Here is a 23661-nt window from a genome sequence, read left to right as displayed (position 1 = left end):
AGTGCCCACCTCATATGCTTGAGGTCGTGGGTTTGATCCCTGGCTGAGTCATACCAAAGACTTACAGAAATGGTTCTAACAGCTGCCTCATTTGGCGCTCAGCATTAAGAGGTTAGTGACTGGTTGGTCTGTTGTCAGGATAATATGACTGGGTGGGACATCATGCTATATGTCTGCAGCATAATGCCCCAGTGCTAGACATCACTACAAACTGTCACACTGCAGATATCGTAGTGCTATGACTGAAAAATTATTAAAGCTACATTAAAAATCCAAATCACACATACATACACATGTCTAATTGACCTATATTTGCCTTTTGGGGATTTGTCTCGTCAACTTCAGTTCAGATCAAGTTACTTACCTTGAAAATGAAGCTAATATTTTCATTTCTGCTATGAATTGTAAACTGGCATAGCTCAAGGACTGTCCTACATATTCAGATGTAATTTGAAATTTACATATTATGCCATGGACATATGGATGGATTTTAGTGTCATCTACTCCATTTTTGGATAGAGTTATACCATATGTCAAGCAAATTCTTGTCTCTGTATGGAAACATGGAATGTTGCTTATAATCATCATCTTAACTCAAACCATTCAACATATTCTGATGTAATTTGGTAAATACATTATCTCTACATGTAGCTGTGCCTTTGTTAGCTTTTAGCTCATCTACCTAACTCTTTTAGAGTTATGGCCCATCTCAGTCATTTTTACATATGATGATGCTCATAATCAGCAGTGCTTTATATTCAGCATTCTGATGCAATTTGGTCCAAACATTGTTTCATTGACTAAGATACATCTTTCATTAGTTTTGGCTTGCTTACACCATTATGTGTGGAGTTATGGTCCTTATCGATTCAGTAATCTTATATCTTTACATGGGGTATTGATGAGTTAATGGCCACTGAATGTCCATCTCCTAACATTTTATTCCAGGTTCCTTTGTTTAAAGTTCTACAGTTCAAATTGTAGTGAGTGGTGCCATTTGTAGTTCATCTGTTGTTTATAGTTCTAGTTGATTTCGCAAGACATACAAGTTTGAATATGTAAAAAGTTCAGTCTCGACAATATATTTACATATTCTAGGAAGTGCATGAAGATTTTACTAGCTTAATTTAAGGGAAAAGGTCTTATTGATAATATCGATGCAGGAATTGAAAGGAACTCTTTAGCTTGGTTAGCAACTTTTTGGCACAAGATTTCCATTGTGAGTTATCTTATAATAAGTGTAAATATTTTGGAGACTGTAATGCATTCTTACAAGACACAAACTGCTTAATTGAATAGACTGGCAACTCCACTTAATGTTTAATCTATTTAATTGTCTCTCACACAAGATTTAGAGATACAGTGCGACCCTGAGATAATGCAAATTCAGATGTAACACGGTTGTGGCTCCTGATATTTTATATTTTCATTCGCACATGAAAAAATAATTTTTTTCTTCAAAGTACGTGAAATAGTGTATACAGAATTTATTATCATTTTGGGGAGGAGACTCTGTATGAATTTGAATATAATAAGTTCGTGGTGTGGTTCCTGAAATTTTAAATACATGTATGTGTATTTTTCTCATACCTGGAAAAATATTTTTTCTTCAAAGTACATGAAATAGTGTATAAAAAAATGTATTATCATTTTGGGGAAGAGATCATGAATGAATTCAAATATAATAAGTTCGTGGCATGGTTCCTGAAATTTTAATTACATGTACGTGTATTTTTCTCGTTTTTAAAGTACAAGATATAGTGTGTAAAATGTTTATCATCATTTGGGGGAACAGTTTGTGTATGAACTCAAATATAATACAATTGTGGCATGGCTTCTGAAATTTAACAATTTCACCAGGTTCTTGAAGTGTTATGCTGAAATAAACATTATTGGAAATGTTACTTATTACTGATCCATGAGTAAGGCCAGTAAGTCGTCTTTGTGATTGTCTTCAATTAGTTCTGTATACAGTCATTGCTCAAGCAATAGCCGATGTGTTTTTTCTTTAACTGCATACACACCCAAGCAACAGACAATGCAGTGGTTGATAAAATATTCTCACACTTTAATAAACATCAAAAAACGAAACCGCCAGCTTGTTTGCCGGGCTTGGCGGTGTTATTAGACACAATCAGTTGACCAGTAAATAATATCCACTTTATTAGCTGGAAATTGAAAGGATATGAAATTTTCATGCGTTCAGCTAAAAAATCTTTATAAAAGTATTTTTCACATGTTTCTTTCGATATTCACAAAATCTGAAGTAAACATTATATGCACAAGGAAAGCATGTGTTATTTATTCGTGCTGTAGTTGTTCAAATGATTAGGCATACAAGTGTTAATTATTGGGAATTTACAATGGATAAATGTACACCGAAACACATCTGATAAAATTTTAGCAAATTATTGAATATTTTAAATCTACGTTCAATTTTTCAATGGATTTACATGCATTATGGATAAATTGCATGCCACGATGGCACAATAATGTTGATACTCTATGATATACATTAGACATGAATAAACATGCGTTCTCTGAAAAATGTAAAATACTGTAAAACACTCATTAACACAACCCCCCTGAAAATTTGATCCATTGTTTTGGACCCCAATTATCGTGTTGTAGCAGGGTTCCACTGTAACCTTTTTATTTGCCGCTGGCATCAGCACATTCTAAGTTGCACATGAACTTAGTTTTTGTAGCTTTGCCCAAAGTTTGCTTTCTAAAGGAAGACACTATATTTCTCATAATGCTTGTGCCAGTAACAATCACTTTACTGCTGATTTTCTATTAACAGCACAAATATTTTTCCTGATGCATGGTTTTTGTAGCATTTTTCAAACTATTTGACCTGTAATGAGATAGTTCATTGTCAGGTCCAGATGGGCTGGATGAGAAAGTAAAATCTTCTTCCCCCTCTTTTTCTTTTCCATTCCAAAAAATAGTACACTTTTAAGTGCCAAACAGAATGTTGGCCATTTTTGGCAAAATTATCAGAATGAACTATCCTCTTTGCATTTAAACCCTCAACAAAAATCTTGGATCTGCCCCAGCATTGGCTGTGTCCTTAAGTAAATGAACTATAAATGCATTGCAGGTCTGTAAGCCATATTGTACTTAATGTGAAATAGACCTGAAGATTTTATATGAAATGACTCCCAAAAATCATGTCATTAATTGAAACAATCCTGGCTCAAGGTATTGACAAGCCTGCACCTTTTCGTTTACTTTTATCTTCTTCTTGTTATTTGATCACAAAATAATGGCAAGGTCTTAGAGTAGCTCTGATGTTAATTATAGTGGCCTGAATTCATTTTTCAGGCTGATTTACTGTGTATACTCACTTAAAAAATGAGTCAAACTGCATGAAGCCAGGTCTGTTTTCATGACTAGCAGATCTGGGTCTGTGCAATGTGTTAGGATTAATCTGTTGTACAGACAACATATTCCTAGATCTGGTGGGGCATTATATGATGGCATATGAGGATCTGCCTTGTTTGCAGGTCAACTCAACTTATAAGTGATTTCATTTGGTAAATGTTTGTGTAGCTGAACACAAGTGATAAACTCGTATTTTAACCTTTATCCTAGCCATTTGTTTGTGGTCAAAAATTACAGCAGCAATTTGTTGTACAGTGTGTTTAGTTTGAGTTGTTAGGGTGCCTGGGTTGGGATGTGTTGTTTATTTGTGACTTGTTTATTAGGCTGAACATCATCACACACAGGCAATACATGATCCTACGCTGACGGATGAGGCAGTTGGACTCCTGGGGGAGGAAATACAAAGAGCTGGGCAGGCACTGAAGTTAGGGTAAAAAGATATTTCTTTTCTATTTTTCATTTTTTCTGAACAATAATTGGTTATCTCATGCTTTGCAAAGGGGTAATATATGGAGTTTAGCTCATCTGTCCATCCTCACTGGGACTGTCTGAGCTGATACTTTAATAACATCTGCATATCTGTTTGAACAAACTTGCACCCCAGGCTGCTTGATAAAAGTATGTAATAAAGAAAAATGGGATTACTTTCTCCTACTGTTGAGTGTTTATTAAAATTTTGCTATGAAGTTTTGTTGGTCTCTTTTCGATTGCTGTAATGAATCTTGGCATGAATAATTTTTGCACACTAGTGACTCGCTTTCCAGGTTTATTCATAATGTCATAAAAACTTAAACAACAGATGTGTGGATATTTTGTAAGCTCCCACTAACAACTACACTTTTTAGCTTGCCTGGTCTGGCCCTGTATCTTTCCTGTGTCATTTGACATGCCTCATGCATCCGTCTGTCAGCAGTTAATTGTTGCCACTCAAAAGTCCATATTTCTGATCTGATTTCAGTCCAACTTGGTATATTGGTTTATGTCATCAAAATCTCCGATGGCTTTGATTGTGAGATTTTTACATAGTAATGAAGTGATCTTGCATGGGATTATTTAATCTTGTTACCGTTCTGCTAACCACCTATCTAATTTGCTTATATCATTAAATAAGTTCAATAATGAGATCAGTCCACAGGTACTAGTGAGGGGATTATGCATTTAATTGGTCAAGTTTGCTGCATTTCTGGAGACACATTTTGGATCCAATTTTGACAACACTTTGGATGCATGCTTGTATCAATAAGATCTTGGATGAGTTCAATAATGAGAGATTTAGTGAGAGATTTAATTATATTAATTGGGTGATTTTTCATCTGGTTGGCTGAGTTTGTTATCCTGACAGAAAATTTTATAAATGATTTTGATTAAACTTGAATTGGGGTTATATCAACATACCCCTTTGATTTTCAGAAAAAAGATGCAATTAGATCCAATTCAAGAAGTAAAATATACAATTGATTAAATTATGTACAGATGCACATTTATGATGTGATGGTGAGGTCATCTAAAGTTGCTATTCTGAAGGGAAAAAAATGTTTAAAAAAATTATGTTGTCCATTTTTGTCAGATTTGTTAGGGGTTATTGATGCAAAATTGTCATTACATTAGAATGATATGTTTCTCCTGTAGATGTTAAAAAACCTATTTATGGAACTAGAGTCAAAGGTCAAGATTATTATAAACAGACAAAAGGAAATAAGTTTTGGAATGATTGAAAATACATGAACCAAACCTGACATACCACTAGCCGTTACGTTGTAAACTAATTTTTTTAGGACATGATGCTCCACTGGGGGTGTAAGAAAAGACCTTCTCTTTCATACATTTTAAGATATAAAGTAAATACCTTTAAACTTTTTTCATTGCCCTCAACAATTAACAAAAACTTAACATCAGTTTGGGGTAAAAATAGTTAAGGTCACTATTGTCTCCCAGAGCAGGTGGTTGGCATAATGAGTGTTGAAAGAATTTAAATCATGCTAAGGATTAACATAAATTATCTTGTGCTTGCACTGCAAGCAGGAAGTGACTTTTAATACAACCTTGTTCATCCATCTGTACATAATCCATCCCAAGAAGTTTGTCAGCAAGATTGCATGAAAACCACTGAATGTAGAGGAATAAAAGTTTGCATTGACTGTTATGTTGGCCCATTATCAAGTCGTGGATTAAAATATTTGGCTAATGGATTAAACATCTTTAGACAACTATATCGATTGTTATTTTAAAAAAATAGAACATTTATTGAAGATCTGGCATGTGCTAGTTAAATTGCTCTGTTCGCATTTCGTAATGTATATATGCATATATACTTATATCAAGTTTGACGGATCTGATAATAACTGGAAAAGAGTACAAGTGGATAAATAGATACAATTTGCAATGAAAATGTGGATAACTCTAAAAATACTGATCAGACGGACTCATCGTAAACAGGACACCACATATCATCAGAAAGATTCCAAGTTTCATGAAGATATCTCAAAGATTAATAAGACATTTGCCTAATATTATGGCCATATATGTACCAAATGATCATACACTGGACCAGGTGAACTTGGGCACAAATGCAAGTAAATTGTGGAAAATAAGAGTTAAGATTTGAAGCTCAAGCATCTTTTTGCAAATTTTCCAGTAGTCTATTGTCACATTATTATGTTTTGCGTGGGGAGTGATCTATAAGCACTTGTCTACTGATGTGGTTGGACCATTTGGTCTGCATTAGGGCATGTTTGATGAACACAAGTGTTTTAATTTCTTGACTTCTGCTTGTAGATTTGTTGCTGGTGTAATTTTGCGAGAGAAGATACCTGCCTTTGAAAGAATGTTATGGCGAGTGTGCAGAGGAAATGTATTTCTAAAACAAGCTGAAATAGAAACTCCTTTGGAAGATCCAATAACAGTAAGTATATCAATGCATTTTTTGTGGATTAGTTTACAGCATCCCAGGAAACAAGCATTGAAATTAATCTGATTTTACAGTATCAGAATTGAACAGGTACCATTCTCATTACTACGAGACATTTATTATTACAAACTTAACATTTTTGAAAATTTATAAAAAGAACTAAATTAATGAAAATTTTAATTCATTGGCAGCTTAAATAATGCAAATCTTAAAAGTTTATTTTCAGTGTGTTTATAGACCTGCTGACCTTTACAATTTCACTTAGAGAATTTCTGAAAATGACTTTTAAATTATGGACTTCTAGAACAATAGTAAATAATGAAATAAGGTTTTAGGATGATTAAGTTGGACCAGTATTTTCTAAGCTGCAGCAAAATATCGTAAACCACTACTGTTGACTTGGAAAGCAAGGACATAACCTATGATAAGGACTATTTAGATGGATGGATGGAGGGAGGTTATGCGGAGTTCTTCTTAAAACAAAAATAAAGAAACGTGAAACAAGTTTTAGAATATGAGATTATAACACTCTAAGTTGATAATTATTTGATAACTATATTTATAAAAATAGTCTGTGAAATACCAGTGAACAACTAAAATTGTGTGTTCACACCATTTAAGGTATCTGTGTATGATAAGTTCTTTACAAATTGAATTATCTTCTTTATTAGGAAGGTACTTCTTGTCCAGCTTCATAAAGGTGATGCTCGATTTATGCAGTAGATGTGTTCCTGATGTTTTGGCTTAAATTAAAAATGGCATAAAGAGAGAGTAACTCTGCTGTCTCAGTGAGCAGTGAATGCATGTGCATGCACATATGTGAGCTGTGTGCAAGTCACAGCATATGGCACCAGCAATGATGTAAAAAAGCACTGTGGCACAAATTGAATGTTATTTTTCATTATGAAGTTAAAATGAAAGCCTGTGAATTGGTATATAGCAAGCATCACCAGTACATTTATTTGCAGAGAAGTATTGAAAACAAGTTTGACACGGTGAAAATACTTAGAAGCAGGTTTGAGATACATATTCCAGACCTGCCAACTCTTGTGATTTTGCTGTAAGTTTTATGAAAATTACCCTTAAAATACAGACTTACGTCATACAGCAAAAAATTACGGAAAAATGATCGTTGCTGAAAAATCCAGATAATTGGTTCATCTGTGTTTTATTTGGATCCGGGTTTCATCTTAGAATTAGTGAAATTAGTCAGAGAACCAGACTAACTTTACAGCAGCGCCTCAGACACTTTGAACTGCATTATTGTTCATGCGAAACATCTGCATTGATTATAGAAGTTTTAAAAATGGCATCCAGAAAGTGATGCATGTTTAAGACTAAACAGAAAATAAGCTTCTAGAAAACTGTTAATTATCAAATCAGAAGAATAAAAAGGAGTATTCAGATTCACATGCCAATTTGTGTATGTCTTGTGGTGGGAGATATGATTGCCGTTCTCATGTGAACTGGAAAATAATTTCCAAGAATTATGTCAAGTTGTGAGATAGCAACAAGCCATTGAGCTGCATAGGGTTTGGAACTAGAGTTTGTGCAATTTTACTAGTGGTAAATAAAGTCAACACGTACTTTACAAACTTTTAAGTTGAACATATTGTTAATTGTCGATGCATCAAACTTTTAATCACGTTCTCCAGCTTTATCATAGCAGTTATTGATATTTTGTTACACCTTACTGAAAACTGGTCAATCTTACGGGAAAAAAGTCAACTGCCTTACTGAAATGGAATAGTCAGCGTTGGCAGGCCTGATATTCGAAAAGTTTAACGGTTATTAGTATTGACATGTTAATATTCCTGAAAATTTTTGTCTTTCATATTTTTGTCACATGTATTATTGTAAGGCATGTCATATATTCAGTGCCATTACTCACAAATTATTTCAAACATTTATTTTATTTTTTATTATGTTTTAATGGGGTTTTTTATTTTAAAAATAACCTTTTATGTTTTATTCCAGAAACACCTACAATTTAATTACCAAGAGCAAAGAATCCCATGACCTTAAAAAAAAACAAAAAACAATCACAAGAAATTCGGCAGAATAAAGATACATGACAGCAACATTAAACAATGTACAAACTATGTCCTCTGAGCTTTTTCTTTCTTTTCTACGGTTCACATGTCAGAATTTTTACTCATCAGCTGACATGTCAACTACCCTTGTGAGCAATATTGGGCCAACTTGGACCAGTTGTTTAAATTTGTTGACATTTGAGATCATTCTGGAGGAAAGTGAATCATTCTCTCATAAATGTTTGTGATTTATGTGTGAAGATGAACCAGTTTACAAAATATATAAAATCCCTTGTGCATACTTGTTAAGTCAGAATTAATAGATACATCGTAGAAAAAAATGTATGATCACACTATTATCTCTGGTCAGATATACTGGTGTGACAACAGTGGAAGAAAAATTGAGTTAATTTATTTCATTTTGGGGTACATGTCATAGAGCTAACATTGTATAGTTCTGATATGTTTAGAAATATTGACATATATTTTACTTAGGACAGGGTGCCCCTTGTGGCCGAGTGGTCTAAAGCGCTCTTTGTTACAGATCACTGCCATCTCACTTCTGTCTGCGTGGGTTTGAGTCTCGGATTCGGCTAATGTGCATAAGTGAGAAAGCTTGCCAGTAGCTTCTCATGGGTTGGTTGTTCTTTCTGGGGTTTTCCCCGAGTTCTTCCTCCACCATTAATACTGGCCGCCATGTATAGCCTATCGTGTGCTGAAAAATGGCATTAAACCCTACAACAACAACAACAACAACAACTTAGGACTGTTCTATTTAAACATACAGGGAAATCATTTTTTAAAAATGTGAGTACTCTTGATTACTCAGGTCATGTAAAATATTTGCAAAGCTGTTGAAAATGGATGAATTAAATGAGGATGGATGCAGTGAAAGCAGATATAAAGGCTGGATCAAATATATTATGATTTACAGTACTGTGTTTGTAAGTACAGTGAAACCTGTTATGAGAGACTGCCCCTTTTGCCAACAAAATATGGTCTCTCAAGACAGGTGGTCTCTCATAGCAAGTTTGTACAAAAAGACAAGTTTCCAGGGTCCATTTTCAGAACAATTTAAAGAAAAATAACCACAATCACTGTACATATATTCTATTCTTTATTAATAGTTCTTGCTAAATTATTGTATGCATTCATCTAAAAACAAAATTATAAAGCAATAAAGATATGCTTCTGTCATTAAACATGAAATCACATTTACTTTTGAAGATCAAATATATTAGCAAATGAAATTGTTTCCTTTTCCTTTATAAGAACCTAAATTTGTTTTACTAATGTTTAAACTGCTTTTTTGCAAGTGGTCTGCATTTTTTCACTTCTCTCAGTTAAAATAATTATTTTCTCCAGCCTTAAAATTTGTCTCTTTTTAGTTAGAGGTTTGTACATTATTATTAAGGTTCTAGGTGTTAACGTTATTAGTGTTCAGTTGTAATATCGAATGTAAAGATGGTTTTGACTGGGCTTTGGGAAAATATGAAAAATCTATACATGTGCATTGCATATCTAACAATTAATGAAACAAACAAAAACATTTATCTCATCCAGAAACAGAACCATTTACTCATAGACAAAAGTCAACAGCTTCATTCGAAGAAAACATACAGGGATTAACTCTGTAAACAAAGTGTGTAACCCAGAAGCAATAGCTTGAATAGATGACAGCTTTGTGATTGGGATGTAATCACTTAACATTGGGGAAAAAACAAGTATCACAAGTCTTGAACACTATCAATAAAATCCCGCAGATGATTCTCTCTTGCTGGTTTAATAGACAATAACCTTATTCATCCCCAGGCAATACAGATTAACTCTAAAGACAATATATGCGACCACTATGTCAATTTAGGCACTATAATGGCAATTCGTGACATTTAGATGGCCACAATACTTTTTTGTATTATTTTTAATATTTTTTTATTGTTATTCCTTTTTTGGTTTCTATTTGATCAGAACAATTGTTACTAATTAAGCGGACATTGTAACCATTGATTACATACAGGTCAATGCTGTCTATGTTCTCGCGATATGGTCATTCATAAGGATGCTGGGTCCTTCTCATACATGTGATCTATTCTTCAGTAAGGCCAGGAAGCAGGCTAAGTGTGGGAATAATTAGCCTGGTTCCCTGCTTCATATGCTACCTATATTGCTCTCCCCTATACGAATAGTGGAGAACAATGCAAGGATCATGGGAAGCAGGGAACCATTATAGGGAATGATCTACATGTACTTTAGTCTGGTTTATAGCAGAAACTATAAAACATTATAAGCATACTTACAGCCTATGTTTTGTTTTTTTAAGAATGGTATGAGCAGTCATTTTTACAGGGATTAAATAAAGGTTGGCAGAATTTATCGTTTTTACGATGCGGTCATTCAGTGCAATGTTGAAATGCATATTTTGCCAAGACATTGCAGTCACTGGAAGACTGCAAACAGGGTCAGCAATTCTTGGATTTACCTATATTGTTTCTTTTAAAAATGACTGTTGAAAATTGAACATATTCCCCTATACTTTGCACTACTGTAAACAATCTTTTTCATCCAATTAGTTTTCTGGATGGAAAAATTTTACCTGAGAAAGCCCTCATGCTACCAACTACAGTAGTTCCCCTCTTGACCCCCCCCCCCCCCCCCAGCGGCCACCTGCTTCTTAGGACAGAATCCCTTGGCAATGACAGTTTTGTATTCAAAAGTACCCCTCAAGAAAGGTCACCCTTATAATGCAACCAGCGGCCAGCATATTAGTACAAATATGTAAAATGTTCAGCATAGGCTAAAAATAGATTTTGTGCATTAACACACACACACACAGAGAAATTAACCTTGACCTTGAACAAAAACAGGGTATCTGACTAAGACCGAAAAATCACATGACAGCACATTATCACTTCCTTTAAGAAGAAAGGCATTTCATTCACTTGACAAAAGTTTCATCTGCATAATTAGATCACATACAGTTAGCAACATCTGAATAAACCATTACCAAACATCAACATGTCATCACATAAAGGAGACATGTTGTTTTAGAAGAAAGTCAGTTATTCTGCTTGACGACATCGGTTGAAGTGGGGAGGGGGGAATTGCCGAACAATTTTATGTAGAAAAGAATCTAATAAAACAATTTTATGTTGAAAAGACTCGAATAAACAGTGTCATAACCAATTAGGATGTTATTCAGCAGCAGTTGGTAAATGAAGCAAATGGAAATAGAATTATGTATGTACCAAGATTTAAATGATGTTTTTGAATGATTTTGAAATGTGCATGACAACAATACTCGCATATCACTCTTACACCAAGAATAACAACTATTAATATATATTCAGTTGAAATAAGTCTATTATTATAACAAGAAGAACCTTTTAATAATTAGTGTTACCTTTAAACAAAGATATTAAATGAAGATATTAAGTGCTTTGAAGTATGTAGCTTTCTTACTATGTACATTACATATACTTCTCACAAAAAATGTAGTCCCCCACTGGAAAGGCCACTTGTCTTATAAGGCCACTTTCCACATGCAGAAGTGGCGGCTGTATAAGAGGGGGACCACTGTAGGAAATCGGGACATTTTAGTTTAGGGCTGTTCAATTAAAACATACATGGGACCCAGGGAAGGCACTTTTAAAGTGGGGTCTCAACTATAGATGCAGTTTAGAAATTTTCTTACCATTTTAATATGAACTCTGTGAAATCAAAGTACCCTGGCATATATTTGTAAAAAAAAAATGGCTTCCCTAGGTACCATGTATGTTTAAATGGAACAGCCCTTATATTACTGAGTTTAAATTTGCTTTAAATTAAGCAATGATAAAATATCTTGATCATTTTTATTTACTATTCCTTGCAAGAAAGAGACATGTATACAGTGCTCAAACAAGATTCCTTATTTTTTGTTGACAGGGTGACCAGGTGAGGAAGTCTGTATTTATCATATTTTTCCAAGGTGATCAGTTGAAATCCAGAGTCAAGAAGATTTGTGAGGGGTAAGTACAATAAAGAATACATCATTTTTAATTATACATGCATCAGTCTGATGTTACAGTTAAAAACTCATATGTAGTAGTTACATCAGAGCGATTTACCATGTATACTCACTTATAAGTCAAGTCCATTTTGATATGCCATCTGATATTGGATTGGTGTTTGTTCTGTTCATTACTTTGAACAAACTACATAGACCCAGATATGCTAGCATATTATGTGATGGCAGATCTGGGTCTGTGCAGTTCTCAGTTGGATCTGACTTGTATATGAGTAATGATGGTGGATGGGAGTGACCAGACCAGGTTTTTCACAGTTGACACCATAGTATTATCATCCATATGTCAGTGTATCAACTTCATATAAATTTCAGTGGATATTTGCCCAGGATGAGACTTGTTACAACATTTTATCAGTTTCTTACATCCAGATTCTTAGAATAATTTGTGGAGATATTTTAAAAGCATAAGAAAATTCTTGTTATTTTACTTAAACACAGAGCAGCTTTTTTATGACTGACTAAAAAGGAGGTACCATCATTCAGGTCTGAATATTGCCCTAATTTTGCATATAAACCAAGTCATTCCATTTTTTAAATGAATAAGTTAGTAAACATTTTTTGGTTACAAATTGCCTCTGTCTGATTTTGTGGTGACAAATATTGGTGTTAGACATGTTAGTCTGAAAGTTATGCATGATGGTCTGGTCTGAAAGTTATACTTGTTAGATCTGGTCTGAAAATTATGCATGATGGTCTGGTCTGAAAGTTATACTTGTCAGATCTGGTCTGAAAGTTATGCATGATGGTCTGGTCTGAAAGTTATACTTGTCAGATCTGGTCTGAAAATTATGCATGAAGGTCTGGTCTGAAAGTTATACTTGTTAGATCTGGTCTGAAAATTATGCATGATGGTCTGGTCTGAGAGTTATACTTGTCAGATCTGGTCTGAAAGTTATGCATGATGGTCTGGTCTGAAAGTTATACTTGTTAGATTTGGTCTGAAAATTATGCATGATGGTCTGGTCTGAAAGTTATACTTGTTAGATCTGGTCTGAAAATTATGCATGATGGTCTGGTCTGAGAGTTATACTTGTTAGATCTGGTCTGAAAGGTATGCATGTTGGTCAGGTCTGATTTTGAAATTTGTGCATTTTAATCTGAAAGTTATGCGTGCTATAGACCATTATATGGTATGGGTTAAATGATGTGCCTTTTTTAAAAATGCCTTGATTAGATTTAACTATGTTTATTCATTTATTTGTTTCAGTAAATAAATTGGTCATATATTTGCAAGTATACTTTTACGATGCACACAGATAATCAGTCAAATAACACAGGTTTATTATATAAAGAGTATTATTCCATGATTGATCGTGTCCAAATGTCCTTCAGTCCTTTTAACATCCAGGTGGAAATTCATGAAACTTATTATTTTGCCGCTGCTGTAACCATCTACATAAGTGTTGAATATTTATTCTCATGGTATGAGAATGGGTCATCAGTTCAATGCAGACAAATTTCAGTTATAGTTTTGATGCTTTAAATTAGTGCTCGTAATAAACTTATCCCAGCTGTCTCTCTTGCTTTATCCCACCCCCACACTCACCCCTTAAAGTTTGTGTTTCTAGCCTCAGATCGCATTTAAACCGCATGGGGCCATTGTTGAAACTTTGGGTGGTTATTACATGCACCAATTCTCAGAAAATAGCTTAGATTTTGGGAGTTATTCTATATGTATTAAAATAGTCTTAGATTTTGGGAGTTATTCTATATGTATTAAAAGACAGACTCCCTCCCAAGCCTTTTACATGTATGCTGTTCAGAATTTCAAAACATCTTTTCCGCATCTAGAGACCAACATTTATATTTCCCAAAGATGTGTAGTCTCTGTTTTGATTGGTACAGGAGGAGTTGTGCAACATAAATCACATGTGTCATGTTTGGCTGGACATGGTCATTTAATACTTGCCTTATTAGCTCACTTCAACAAATTAGAGATCTTTTGTGCTACACCTGGCTTCAAGACATACAAAGGTATAAAGATATGTACAACTCTGCTGTATCTCAAATAATCTTGCCTCCTATGTCCTAGGTATGGATTGGAGTAGATTTCATTGCACTTAACCTACTGGGGAGGATGCTAAAGGTAGTATCTTGGTTTATACATGTTTGTTATTTGCAGCAGGTATATATACATTTATACCATGAATAATCAAACTTGGTGATGGGTTGCATGCATCTTAACAAATACCGCACTCACATCACAAAAGGATACAGTGACCATATTTCATATTTCACTAACTTTAGTTAAACTTTGTATGTTAAGTTTATTTCTCAAGTTTTTTTCATGCAGGAATAATCAAATTAGATGACTGCATGCACCACACCATTACTGCAAAAGGTCACTATGATCTACATTTTGCATTCTGCTGCCTTAGTTTCCTCATCGCTGGAAAGGAAAAGTAATCTGATAAATTATAGACAAGTAAATTCCAAATGACAACTACCAACTGCAATTTAAAATGAAGAAAAGAACAGAAAACACAATGAATTTACACTGAAATGTATGCCACATGCTTAGTCCTTGAGCCGTATTGGTGGTACATACTATCAGCAACAACATATGTTCATGAGCTTGTGTAATACACAACTTTGAGCCTCTTTGATTCTGATGCATTAGGTCCTACTGCATGTGTACTGTAACAAAGACCTGATTTAAAGGATATTTTACAAAAATTAAGGGAGCAACCATTGTCAGTATTTACAAAATGCTGACAACAGTTAGTGTTCAGTGAGGATGTAAGTTTCTTGGGAAAGGTATCATTTTATTAAGGGTGATCAGTCGGTATATAGATGTATGAATACATTTTCCATATCAATAACCATATCGGTACAAGAGGTAAAGAATCAATACATAATGATACATACACTATATTAGTTACTTTAATCTTAAGTAGTCATGGGTAATTATTAGTAATGTGCCTTTTATTTCTTTAAATTGAAGATTCATTGGTATCTGGTACCTGCTCTCGTAGCCATAAGAAAAAAGAAAGGCTAGTGATGACACCTATTCAATTTTTACAAATTAACATAAGGTGGCTGACTCATATGAATCAAAATCTGACCCCACCCCCATTTGTCAATTCCGTACTAATTATTTATCCTGACAGCATGTTCAGCCAATGATAACATATATCAACATAAAAAAGACATTCCAGATTTCTTCACCATGTGTGATTTAAGTACTTGATTGACCATTTAAAAACCTATTTTATTTGAAGTTTTTCTGTTGCTTTGCATCCTGTATACTTAGGTCAGATTTGAAGGCTACACATCTGGCTTGTCACGGAGTGAAATATGTTGCAATTCATTTCTGATTGGTGGCTCTTGTTTGTTCAGGTCCATGGTAAAGCAATAACCATCAATCAGAATTAACTGGTGCTTATTCACAGCATAACAACTGGAAGTATTGGCATCCAAACCTGATCCAAATAAAGCAACAGAGAAACTTAATACAGAAGTATCTTTTAAATGATCTGTAAAGTACTTAAATTAAACGAGTTTGGAATTTCTCCTTCTATGTAGTCAGCAACTGAACTTGTCAATGTCATTTTTTTAAAATTGACACAGAATCGGCAAGGGAGCAGATTCCAAACTGCACAACTTACAGCACTTGTTAATTTGTGGAAGGGGAGTGGATGTTGTCAACAGTTTAATTTCTTACTGACAGAAGTGACTGACTGCCATAGTAGATGTTTTTCTTCAGCAGGAAGTACAGTATAATGTGAAGGATTTGTTTGTTAGTCATTTCGACTCCCACTCAGAATTGTTCCTGACAAGATTTTCCTTGCAAGAAGAAATTGCACTATTTCATCTGTTTTGAAGATACCTTCCAAATTTAAATCATGAAATACGTAATAAGTTGTTTTCAGAGCATTCATGCAGTACAAAACAGGGTGTTTTGACCAAGATGAGTCCTGCATCAGATCCAATGGATGAGCCTGAAATGGCATATAAAGATCACTTAAAATTAAAGATAACAGGTAGACTGTTTGGAAGTAGTTTTTAATTTCATTTCTTCATGGATGAGAATGGCATTTTCAGAGATGACAAGTCTGTCAGACTTTCTAAAGAAAAGCTCATCAAGTTGATATGTGTGTTGATAATGTATAATGTCGTAGGTTGTGTATGCAGAATCATATCAATATGTGGCTAAGGTATATTTGTTTCACCCCATCATTTACATTACACCAAGTCAGCAGATTTAACAGCCTCAGATATAGACCAGCAAATTACAGTAGATGTTTGGTAATTGTCCCTCATGAAACTGAATTATAAGATTTATCTCTTGGTCTGTCTGTTCAGAGGAGGCCCCGAGTGGTCTAAAACGCTCTCCGTTACAGATCACTGCCATCTCACCTCTGTCTGCATGGGTTCAAGTCTAGGATTCGGCCAATGTGGGTATGTGAGAAAGCTTGCCAGTAGCTTCTCGTGGGTCGGTGTTTCTTCCTGGGGTTTTTCTGGGTTCTTCCTCAATCATTAATACTGGCCGCCATGCATAGCCTATCATGTGCTGAAAAATGTCATTAAACCCCACAACAACTCTGTTCAGAGTTTGTATTCTCCAAGTGAGAGGGAGAAACATCTTGCACAGTCAGTTATAACATGCTCACCTGCATTTTCTTGTTTTAGTCTAAAATTATTTGATATTTGAGGCTACCGGTTAGACCTCAGAATTCAAAATCAAAATCAATCACGGTCTTCGTTGTGTTTGGTCAATACCTGGTTTATTTTGTTTACTTATTTATAGGTGGGATATTGTGATCAGAAATATTTGATTTTTGCAGGGATGCTCAGTGGTAACCTACTCTGGTAACCATCTCTAGTCGCATTGACTCAAAATGGTCAGAATACCAAAATTTTACATGGGGGCCTCAAAGACTTGAAATTGTTAGTAATTTTGGGAAGGGAAGGGGAGAGGCCTAAATCATCAACTCAACCCTACATTGAATTCATATTTTGCTGTGTCATAAAACACTAAACCAAACCAAACATTCATCAATTCATGCATACATTTCAGTTATGCAAACTATAAACAAAAACCTACAAGTTTGTTTTATATACCTTTTATCCAGAATTTTACAGAAAATAGCAGTGTAGTCATCTGTCTTTGGCAATTCTGCATATAGCTCTCTCTCTCTCTCTCTCTCTCTCTCTCTCTCTCAGGAATGTAAGGATTTGGTAAATTGTATTTTCAGTTGACTTTTAGCTGTTAATAAAGTCATCAGTTTTTTATATTTTCTTTTCTTGTGGTCTCTCTTGGTGAAACTCTTTATGGCATGCTTGCTGTGGTCATAGTTAGCCACGCCCATTTTTTTTTTACATTGCCTTGACTCTTCAGAGGTGAGCTGATGTGGCTTGGCAAGAAAGCTTGGTGTACAGAGCTATTGTCCTTGTATAACCATAGCAGCTCCATCAGAGTGCATGGTGAGATGGTGGAGGGACTTTCTCCTAATCTTAATTATGCTTTCTCTATCCCATGCATGAATGACAGTTGTCTTCAACATATTGATTGATTATATCCCTCTTGTTTGTGATTTTGTTGGATCCAGTTTTCACATATTCAGACCTTTGAGCACAACCAAACACAATTTGTTTCTCAATGTTCATGTCAGTGAACAATGTGGCGTGTGTTATTGGACCTAAGCAATACACGCTACAGTATGGAAGCCTATGCTACATATACGGTTTTCGTGAATATATTTTATTCTTTAATGTTCATGTTGAAAAAGAGGAATAAATGCTGCTACTTATTTATATTGAGCTGTACAAATTAGTATTGGGAGAAAAGTTACCATTCTTATTTTAATACTCTCTATTTATTTTCACAGCTTTCGAGCCACATTGTATCCTTGTCCTGAGACACCGTCGGATAGGCGAGAAATGGCAATAGGTGTAATGACCAGGATAGAAGATCTCAACACTGTAAGTGTACTTGAAAAATGTATTTGAACTTTAAATCTTTATTTTCTTTTGATTGTATAAAACTGTGAAAATAAATACAGAGCATTAAAATATGAATGATAAGTTTTCTCATACTAATTTGTGCAGCTCAGTATAATAGAGATGACATGGTGGGTATTCTACCAATAACATATTTTTTTATGCTTAGATACTGTGTTAATGATGGTTCAACAAATATTTAATATAATAAAGAGCTATTAACACTGCCTCTTTGGTTAGCATGTCCAGCAGACTTTATCATGTTTACCCATCATTTCAGAGTGTGCTTTCAGTGCATGGTAGTAAGTATTGGTAAACACAATACTGTATTTGTTGTTTAATTGATCCTCCAATAACCATATTAACAAAAATAGCTCTTGCACCCTCCTGTTGTAACTGCCTTATTGTTCTGTCCCAGTCAGGTTTTGAGGAGACCATTCAGTGTAATGGGCAATAAAAGTGTTCTAGCAAATTGTTAAATGATCTTCAGAATGACAGATGAAAGAAAACATGAAATAATAGCAATACAAATTACAATGGCTGATAACTGTAGATTTTTACACCTGCAAAAATTTAATCGCAAATTCAGTTGTAACCGCGAACTTCTCAACTCCTGCAACTTAAATGGTACTGTTGTAAACTCAGGGTCCAACTAAATGTAGCCTACATTAAAACACAATGTCAGTTCTCCAATGTACATCTGAGTGATACAAAGCTGATGTCTGCATTACTGACTAAATTTGAGGTAAATAAAGGATTGTGTCAGATATTAAACATATCACTAATTCTAGAGCATAATGACTCTGTAAACACTTAATTCCATGATTAATGAAATGCTATGACACATCTATCCCCATAATTGTGTTGGGCTGTCATCGTTTCATTGATAATCCATGTACTCTCTCTCTCGCCCCATGTATGCACAATACATTTCTCAGGGATCCTCAAAAAACCTAATGTTTCATTTTGACCTTAACCCACCACCCCAGCCTAAAAACTGAAGGAAACCTAAATTTTAAAAAAAAATGAATTGCTCTACCCTGACACAACAAAAATGCTTTTGTAAACAGTTCTTCATTAGGTTAGCCTACTGGTTGAGAAAGACGAAAATTTCATAGTACTTGCGGATATTTTTTTAAATTATTTATTAATTTCACTTTATTTTTATTTTATTTACAAGCAAAATCAAAGCATACATGCTCACCATGGAGATAATCAAATAATTGCTTTGTGTCTTGGACTGCAACAAAATTTTAAAACCTTGAAAATTTAAAATAAAAAAACCCTCAAATTTTAAAATTGAATTTCTTTTCTAACCCTGATTCTTGTACATTTGTGTTTTTTTAACAGAGAAATATGCCTACATTTTAGTATAATTTGTTTTAATGTTTCTTGTTTTTCTTAGTTTTATTTTTAAAACTACATTTTCATTGGTGCTGAGATTTGTGATTTCGCCTGTCAAAGTTTGCATATTTGGAGTTATTTCATTTCTTGAATTAACTTCAGCAAGTACCTTATGGAAAAGAATACAATTGCGAGAACTATGTTGACAACAAATCCTACAAATCAAACACCTGTCAAGATAATCACTCGATATCAAACACCTGTCAAGATAATCACTCGATATCAAACACCTGTCAAGTTAATCACTCGATATCAAACACCTGTCAAGTTAATCACTCGATATCAAATGGAGCCAAAGTAGCCATCACCATTAAGCTAATTAGTTACTGAAATATGATCACATTCTTAAAACACTGTACATTTTGTTATGCCATATATACTAACATCATTTATTCTTCTTTCTTTTATTTTCATTATCCTTTTCTCCTTTGTCTCTGTCCTTATTTGACAACATGTCAATTTAAGGCAGTGAGTGGAAATTACAGGTATAGGATACGGTATTGTAATGTGTGCATTTAAACAATTTCAAATAAGATAGACACATGTAAATGCTGAAATTTTATTACCAGATTTCAGAAATGATGTTGTTTTGTTTAATAGCTTTGTTCATCATCAGGAATGAAGCACAGTAAGAAAATGGGGTGGGGTGTGGGCAGCTTCTTTACCCTGTGCACAAATGGCTGGTTGTTCATTGGGTCTTTAAATGCATGGTTCATCATCAGTGAATTCCACACGACAACTGTATTATTTGGAATTGCAACTGATTCTTTGGGCATACATGTGAATACAAATTTATAAAACATAAAGTTATGTTTCACTTCATTGTTTAAAGGTAATATCATTAACAATGCGAATTGAGATGTGTACACACATCAGAATAGAGATTATATTTATTGCCTGTTTCAGCCCCAATCTAGCTGGGGAAAATGTGGTTTTTTTTAATGATTGGACAAGTGGTTTGGTAAGTTGTGTTGTACTGTTGCCATTACAAGTCACTGCATAAATAAGTGATAGTATTTCCATTGTAGGTGTTCATACTCAGTATGCAGTAGGCTTGTGATCATGTGATTGATTCTACCTTGGTTATTATAAGACCAGTGCTGTTAAGATACAACATGCATCCACAGAAATCAGAAAAAGTCCTAAAGCAAATAATTTTTTTTAATGGTTATCACTTTTCAAAAGGTGATATTATATTAGTGACATCATCAGTAAGATTCTTTTTATTGTTTTATGTTAACGTGATTGCAAGTTAGATACAGTGGTGGTATGCTATGGTGAGACTGGGTGAGGAGAGCAAGATGCTATATTCCATGGAACCCTTGATTAGATCAAGAATATAATGGTGATAGATTATAGTGAGACTGGGTGAGATGCTATATTCCGTGGAACCCATGTTCAGATTGAGAATGTAATGGTGGTAGACTGGAGGACAATGCCAGAAGACCTAAATTGGATTGGAGTTGTCCTCAAAGCAGCAATTCAACCAAATTTGCTCTGCAGCTGAATATGGAGGAGACTTTGAATTGTAGTTGAATTTCTAAGTTTCATGATGGCAATTACAAAATTTATGAACCTTGATTGCTTGATGACCTGACTTTGGTTTATGCAGCAAAACTTTGCCATGGTTTGTAGGATTTCAACCAAATTTCTTGATATCAAACACCTGTCAAGCAGATTGCTTGTCCTTGTAATTTCTTTTGCAGTTTTATATTGATACACCATGAGCAAGTTTGATTTCGACATTACATTACATTGTGGGCAACGAGTGGCCAAGTGGTCTAAAGCACTCTCCGTTACAGATCACTGCCATCTCACCTCTGTCTGCGTATGTTCAAGTCTCAGATTCAGCCAGTGTGGGTATGTGAGAAAGCTTGCCAGTAGCTTCTCGTGGGTTGGTGGTTCTTTCTGGGGGTTTCCCTGGTTCTTCCTCCACCATTAATACTGGCTGCCATGTATATCCTATCATGTGCTGAAAAATGGTGTTAAACCCTAGAACAGCAACATCATCACATTGTTTATAATTTTTGTGCAGATTGCTTGTCCTTCTGGCTTTGATTTCTATTGCATATCTTTACCAAGGATTGTTGGATTTCAACCAGATTTTGTTTGGCCTTTTGTTGTGATGCTAGATGAGTTCAATATTCAGCATTCTGTAACATCATTACAGGAGTTATGCCTTCTGATTGTTTAACTTCCAGTCTTTGGCTTCCAAATGAGCCAAATTTGGATTGTGGCATTATGCTGATGAGGCATTAAATGAGTTCAGTTTTCAGCTTTCATCAACATTAGTTACAAGAGTTATGCCTCATGATTGCTCATCAGCCTAACTTGGTTTCTGCATAATTCTTCGAAACTGGAGAGGGTCCTGGGTGTCCTAGTGGTCTAAAGTGCTAACTGTTACGGATCACTGCCATCTTACCTCTGTGTGGGTTTGAGTCTTGGATTCAGCCAATGTGGTTATGTGTGAAAACTTGCCAGTGAGTCAGTGGTTCTTTCCTGGGTTTCCCCAGGTTCTTCCTCCACCATTTATACTGGCGGCCATGTATAGCCTATCTTGTGCTGAAAAACGGCGTTAAACCCTATGACAGCAACAAAAACTTCTTCCATGTATTATTGTGTTTCAACCAAATTTGGAAAATAGTTTAATTTTGGTGAGACCATGAATGAGTTTGATTTTTCTTCTAGCAATTCACATCAGCATTTAGAGAAGCTATGGGTCCTGAATTTCCATTATTGCAACTTGAATTCTGCACCATAACTTAAAACTAAGACACATTTGTTATGTATTTTTGTACCAAGGTTTGTTGGATTTTAACTAAATTTGGCAGTTAGGTTTATATGGATAAATCTGAATAAGTTTAATTTCCAGCATTCTATAATATCAATTGAAAGAGTTGTGGCCCTTGATTGTTTGTTCTCCTTACTTTTGTTCTTGTAACAAAACATGTTGGATTTCAGTCAGATCTGGACTGCAGTTTTATATTGGTGTCATCCTAAATGATTTGGATTTGAAGCATTCCACTTGATATTTTGCCCCTAACTGCTAACTGCCCTAACTTTGTTTTCCATAAGTTCTTCTGTTTAAGGCCATGCCAGGCAAATTGGACTTAGCTTGGTCCTTGGCAATACACCCATCCTATCAATAATAACTCATTTTTGCAGATGCTATAAACTGGGACACATAAGGGGCCCTGAGTGGCTGAGTGGTCTAAAGCAATTGCCTTTACCTATCTCTGCCATCTCATCTCTGTCCCCATAGGTTTGAGTCTCAGGCTCAACCAGTGTTGGTATGCGAGGGTCTGTGGTTCTTACCAGGGTTTTCTCATGTTCCTCCAACAATTATACTGGTGGCCATGTGTAGCCTATCTTGCCTATCTTTTCCTGAGAAATGGTGTCAGACACAAATCAGCAATATAGTCTATAGATTATATAGTAGCTGATTAAACAAGTATTTCCAGGTCACTATGTTGAAATTCATGAACCTCGCTTTGCACATAAAGTTAGCACCCCAATGAATACAGTATTGCTCAATTGCCTGTTACCACTTGCTTTCCAAGGCAGGTATATAAATGAAAATGTTTTGATTGGTCCTGTTTCATGTTACATTATACTGTACAAGCTGCAATAATCAAGGCAGAATAAGTCATACCTGACTTAATAGTCACTTGAGTTAAGTGGTCACATGGTCACAATGGCCATTCTAATTTCCACCGGGGAAATTCCCTGTATAAATGTCATGTAATCAGCAGTCACCTGGCTTCCGTGGCAAGCGGTGAGGTACTTCTTAACCAAGTAGTGGTTTCACCCTGCATTCAGCAATTACTAAAGCATATCAGCAGTGACTGTTACAAGTTTGCAAATTAAACATCTATTCTGTGATGAGCAACGCATTGTGTAAATAAAGGTATATTATGTAA

At 34.9% G+C, this 23661-nt stretch overlaps 1 protein-coding gene across 4 annotated transcripts in view; it reads left to right on the top strand.

Annotated features, from left to right (window-relative positions):
* Positions 1-23661, top strand: part of LOC149791935 (V-type proton ATPase 116 kDa subunit a 1-like) — a 139215-nt gene that overhangs the window by 26635 nt on the left and 88919 nt on the right. For 3 of the 4 annotated variants that reach the window (XM_089970455.1, XM_089970454.1, XM_089970457.1), the window contains exons 6-9: positions 3711-3817; positions 6163-6289; positions 12253-12335; positions 18226-18319. In XM_089970455.1, the coding sequence (XP_089826581.1) occupies positions 3711-3817; positions 6163-6289; positions 12253-12335; positions 18226-18319 (411 nt within the window). The remainder of the gene's footprint in view (positions 1-3710; positions 3818-6162; positions 6290-12252; positions 12336-18225; positions 18320-23661) is intronic. The other variant, XM_089970458.1, reaches the window with a different exon arrangement.

The sequence above is a fragment of the Sinohyriopsis cumingii genome, chromosome 9, assembly GCF_028554795.1.
Source record: "Sinohyriopsis cumingii isolate HCF-2022 chromosome 9, ASM2855479v2, whole genome shotgun sequence".
NCBI classification, from domain to species: Eukaryota; Metazoa; Mollusca; class Bivalvia; order Unionida; family Unionidae; genus Sinohyriopsis; species Sinohyriopsis cumingii.
Note: the sequence above shows the minus strand (reverse complement) of the source record. Positions and strands in the feature narration are given on the sequence as shown.